General features: G+C 41.6%; 1 protein-coding gene across 1 annotated transcript in view; it reads right to left on the bottom strand.

The window, feature by feature from the left end:
* The window catches only part of CDHR5 (cadherin related family member 5), a 59,142-nt gene that overhangs the window by 1,968 nt on the left and 51,195 nt on the right, over positions 1-5,979 (bottom strand). Inside the window, exon 15 of the mRNA XM_019519802.1 lies at positions 900-1,057. Coding sequence (XP_019375347.1) covers positions 900-1,057 — 158 coding nt within the window. The remainder of the gene's footprint in view (positions 1-899; positions 1,058-5,979) is intronic.

Below are 5,979 nucleotides of genomic sequence, written 5' to 3'. Positions count from 1 at the left end.
CCCCCCCCCCCCCCACATGTCTAGTAGCTGTTACTGAATTTTAGATTTTCATGGGCATTTGCTGGGATGTGTTTATTCCTCTGGAAAACATGACCTGGGTCAACCCCTTTTATCTCAGATGCTTGCAGCAATTGCCTGAGTTGCAGGATTTCAGTATGAATTGACCAGTCCCACTCTTGGAAGTCAAAGGACCTCTGTGAGAAGCATGTTGTCATGTTTTGTACTTCTCGGGTATCTTCCACCCCAGACTTGCTACATATGTTAGCAAATTTAGTGCAACAAGCAGAAGCCATCCGTAATAGAAGTATCAGCCTTGTTTTGGTAGGTATAGGGATAATCAAAGCTTCAGCAGGTGAAAGCCCAAGCATTCAAAAGTGACCACTGGCCCTTAAAGTGTGCGTACACTGCTTCTGCAGTTCTCCTGAAATTGCTGCCAAGAAACATGCCTCATCTGAGATTGCTGCCAAGAAGCATGCTTCATCTACCTATTCCTGATATATACAAACACCAAACCCTGCAATGAGGTGGTGAAGCCTCAGATCTGTTGCCCTTAAGATCTGGTCTCTGGTGTGGCTGAGTAGAGGCACTCTCAGACCAGTTTCATTACCTCATTTCCAGGTCTGGCAAGGGTGGATGGGCATATTCAAGATTAACACATCTGCAAACCATTTGGCAAGGGCATAGATGTGCCCCAGTATCTCGTGTTTGTCTTCACATTGCTGTGGCTTGCATAATCAAAGCCTCCTTTGAAATGATGCAGCTTTGTCACCCTAGCAGAGCACGTCAGAGATTGCTTATATCTTGTCTCCCTGGTCTGTCCACATACACGCCCCACCCCGACATTATTTCCTATCTCAATGGCAATCTTGAAATGAGTGAGTTACAAATTAACCACTTACTTTTCTTTTGGTGATTGATGAGACTGGATTTCTGTGGAACTTGTAGAAAATGAATCCAATGAAAAATAAGGCAAGGATCAGCAAAGCTGCTAAGGTGCCACCTAAAATGCCCATATCTTGTGCAGTGTACTTATAATCAGGCATCTTCTTGGTTACATCTACAAGAAAAATACATTGGGCATTATGCATCTAAGGATAGTATGCATGCATTCACCTGCACATTTGCACATGCACACACACACATGCGCATACAGGTACACACACACACACACACACACACACACACACACGCTAGCTTTTAATGCAATACTCGGTTGTGGGAAGAGTTCAAACCACTTTTCTAAAATCAAGGAACAGACTCTCATGCCATGAGGGGCACACTTCATCTGGCAAGATGTATTCCAATGCAGTCCTTGAGGCACAGGATTTTCCAGGGGATGCCCACTGAGACTTTAGAATATGCAATTGGTTAAAAAGAGGCTTGGACTCACATGGGTGAAACACTTATTTCAGTGAATCAGACCTGATCCTGGGAAAGAAATGTCCAACATAAGAATGTTGCATGTGGAAGGCTTGAAATTAGGTTTAAATGTTTGGGGGGGAGGTGGGGAGGAGATAGGAAAGAAACCAAAACAAGGCATCCTCTTTTGAATTACAAATCCCAGTGCTGGACTTTGAGGACAAAATCCAGTATTCAACCTATTTGGTGCCTCAGGAAATTTAGGCTCCCAAGTCTGATCCTATTCCACTCTACTCAAGTCTCTGAAAAATGGTTAGCACAGAAGTTGGGTGTGTCCTACTCCCTCTCTCTGCTTTCTGTGACTTTGTCTTGAGGCTAACAAGATGGCATGATATAAAAATAGGCATGCTAATGGGTGGAATAGGATCAACCTTAGGTCAGTGGAACAAGAGCTGGTCCATATTTACTGGACAGCTGGAGTACCAATGATTGTTGGGCGGGGTAAGGGGGGGTAAAGAACGTTGTTTAAATAGGCATGTCTGTGGCATATTCCAGACAGACAAAATGCTTATACCTAGATTATGATGGTACAGTGTGACAGGAATTTATTATTTTAATTTTCACATGATTAAAATGCAAAGATCACCCATTTATAACACAAGTATTACTTGCATTCCAGACCCTGCTTTTATTATTGCCTAAAGAAGTAATTCTCAACCAGTTTGCTGTGGCACTCTTGGGTGCCTTGAAGTCCTTTCAAGCTTGCTATGGATGTTAGCATTATTAGGTGTTCAAACAAGATTTGCAAGGTAAACCCACAGATTTCAAAAAGGAATGAGTATCAAAACCATTGACCTGTTGTGATCTTTTTGAGTTCTTTGCAACAGAACAATTGTTCTATTATTTTTCTATAGTCAGACAGTGAGTGGAAGCCAAGAGCTGGCATTTTCTTAGAAGTGTCTTGAGTCTAACAAGGGGTGTCTTGAGTCTAAAAAGGTTGAGAACCGTTGGTTAAACTGTTTAATGGAATGAGCAAATAATACATGGATATAAGCAAGTAGGTATAACTCAGGGCAGAGTTGTGGGGTGCTCTGTGCTTCATAAGTTTCCACCTGTGAATGAAAACATTTTCTTTGCCTTTATTTGTGAGGTTTCCTTCTTTGCAGAGTTCTAGTTCAGAAACTCTGGGTCATATAAAAATAGGGAATAAGAACTTGAATAGAGTTATCTTCTCTGATAGGTGGGTGCATTTCTTCTCTGATAGGTGGGTGCATTTCATAGTGATGTCAGTTGGAGTTAACTCAGTTGGAGTTAACTCTAGAAAGTGGGCCAGCTTCAACTAGAAGGACTAAACTTGTATTTATGCTGCATCCTTGCTAAGTTCAGGACCTCACCTAAGAAACAAACAGCCCCCCATGTTCCCATTCTGTATGTGCCCAAGCCTGACACACCACTCTCAGCTATCCTGCCAACTTCTAGCTTGGAGAAGGAGCAGGAATGGGTAGGTAGGGTTTCTCAGTGGTGGACCTGGGATCAGCATGGCAGTGATAGAGGCATAGCCCACAGTAGCTGACAAAGCATTTGCTCACATGGGGTGTGGGAGAAGTGTAGAGGAAAGACTTGAACCTAAGTTTTCTAAACCCAGGTGAGCACTGAGAATCTACAGGGCTATTAGCTATCCTGGATGAGTGTTCCTCTTTGCCGTAAACTTTTGAAAGGTCATGGTTTCCTCCTGATGCAGAACATCAACATATTTGTAATAGTAAAGTTTTACAAGCTAGGAAAACCATTTCCTACCCCTCTGTATATTTCAATCTGTTTCATCTTTCACATCTGAGCAGTGTTTCACTGCATGATATATTTATATTCTTCACCTATGGAAAAATAGAAGACTACCTAGACTTTCTTAAATATTGTTTACACTTTCAGCAGTTGATTGGATATTAAAACTGCATGCTTCAGGACCAACTTCAAAACTGAGATACAATATTATATTTTACAAGGATTAATCAAGAAAGTTTGCAGTAAGGAACTTTGTTCCTTATTCCATTTTCCCCAACATCATTCTGGACTGAAAACTAAGAGTGGTTAATCAAGTATGTTTGTGCTCTTCCTGGCATGTCTGTAATAATGGACTTTGGATATGTCCTTGGCTTTTACATTATCAAACAATTTATCATCAGTGTGACATAGAAGGGATGGCATTTTTAAGGAATTTTACTACTTAATTGTGTTTGATATCACAATTAGAGGACTACCAGCTTGATACAAAACTCTGTGCTTAACTCCTTGTGGACTAAAAGGTGTCGAAAGCTTGAACCCAAGCTAGCTGAAGTCAGTGGAAAGACTTGGCTTAACTCAGGAGAGATGACTGGGGCAACCGCCCCAGGTGTCAGCTTAGGAGGAGCCAAAAAAACTCCAGCTGCCACTGGTAGCCAAGTGATCCCAACTGTGCCAGTGGCATGACAACCAGAAGTTGACACTACCCTTGTATCCCAGGTGGTACTGTGTCACTATACTGCTGCTTCACTGGGTTTGAATCAGGCGCATGGAGTATATCTCACAGAAATGAAAGACAAATTGACATCTCTTACCCTGTGATTATATATATCTACACACCCCTAAAGTGATTATAATATACTAAGAACTTTTACTCTTCTTCTGATATGAAGGACAAACACCAACTGATATGCAAGTCCACAGCATAGAAATCTTTAACACCAGAGAACAGCCTTGGAGATAGGAATCACAGCAATTAGACATAGAAGAGGTATCCAAAATGATTCCTCTCCTTTACTAATGCTGAATTGTTCCTATGGGATCTGGTGGGTGTATGGCAGAATTCTGAGTCTTTTGGATAGGGCAGGATATAAATTCGAATAGATAAACAAATAGTGCAGGTCCTACTACTAAAGAATCCCAGCCCAACAGGGTTTTGGTTTACAAGTAAAACCATTTCAGTGTCCTGTTACGGGTATAGAGTTTTAGGATATTTAGATACCCAAAGCCAAGTTTTAAAGCTGCATTGAAATTTGGGAGCCTCCATTTTGGTGTTTGCAATCTTAGATGCTGTTGGACAACATTTTTCAGGTGTGAAGGTCTATCTTGGGGCAATCAAATACAAACTGAAAAAGCCTGACTTTCAAGAGGTACTGATGTATCTCCCAGTGCATTTTAAATTACTGGGAGTTAGTGGTGTTGAGCATGTCTGAAAACAAGAGCCCATGGCATCTGAATGTAGCCATTGGAAACCTGAGGAACTCATTGAAGGAATCTGCACAGAATGTAGGGAAGAGCATTGTTTGTAAGAGGGAAGAGTCTAGAAGTACCTGTTTGTGGTTGGAAAGCTACCTGCTTTTACAGGTAGCATCTCATTTACAGCATCTCTATACAGGGGTGGATTCAGGAGGGTGCAGTGGTGCAGTTACACCCACTTGTGATTCCTGCTCTACCCAAAGTTTAAAACCAACTGCCTGAGAAAGGCAGCAGCATTTCTATTCAGGCAGTGCTGGAGGGTTAACTGACTTCATGGCTCATTATAATCTACCTGACTCCTGCTAATCTCTCTTCTTCACTCCACAAATATTAACGACCCTCTCTCCTTTTTAATGGTGTTCCATTAATCAAGCTATCCTTCTGCAGTTTTGCTGTCTGTTAGCCATTCCAGGCAATCCCTCTTCTCTATTTCACAGCCCTTCAGACTGTTTTTAGCTCTAGCACTGTCAAAGCACTCAGGAAGACTAGATCACATATTCCGAATCTGCATAAGCAATGTACATTTAACTGTAATGACTACAGGACTAATGAAACAATATCTAACCCCCTTTTCAAAATCCTTGATCCACTCATGTCTCCATACATAGTTCCTAAAGAAAAAGCAACATTAGTTTTCAAAACACAGCCCTCTCGTGTTATGTCCAGCAGCATGTAGGTAAATCCTCTATATGTAGAAGCATTGCTTTAGAGAGAGTCTCAAAGTACAGTTGGGATTCATAGTCTGAGCAGAATTTCTTAAACTTCAGGTTTGCTCTATCAAGTGTTTTGGTTCAGCCCAGCAACAAGATGTGGGACCACACATGATGTCTAGATCTAGGTCTGAACCTACCCAAAGATAGGGCATCTTGAATATGTGATTTTGGGTTTGGGCCCACCATCGACCTTTTAGAGAGAGTGGAAACTGTACAGTAACTCACGTTAAAGCTTTCACAATATTTCATAACTGCAGAATTAACTCAGAATTAGCTGCATTATAGTAACTGTGACATACTCTGGTGATCATGGTAAAAATGTGATGTTCTTGCACTTATCTAGCTGCAAATGGGCTGCAACAAAGATGGGCATAACCTGAGAGTTCTCAGCTCTGAGTGCCACTCCCTGCCATCGCCTGTTCCCAGAAGCACATTCTGCGGTAGGAAGCAAACACTGAATTGTCAAGAAGCCACAGTCTGATCGATTCTATAGTGGGATTGTTGTAGTAGGGAACCAATGGAATTGAAATATTTTCATGGAAAAATGTTAACAGTTTTTCAAACAGCTCTAACAGATAACGATCTTAGTAAGAAGTGATGGTGGCATTGCATGTCTCTGGGAAAAAGCCAAGCAACGTCACAGCAACACGTA

This window comes from Gavialis gangeticus, unplaced genomic scaffold, assembly GCF_001723915.1.
Source record: "Gavialis gangeticus isolate Ggan-Ray unplaced genomic scaffold, GavGan_comp1, whole genome shotgun sequence".
Taxonomy (NCBI): Eukaryota; Metazoa; Chordata; order Crocodylia; family Gavialidae; genus Gavialis; species Gavialis gangeticus.
The sequence above is the reverse complement of the archived record's forward strand: the minus strand, read 5'-3'. Positions and strand labels throughout refer to the sequence as shown.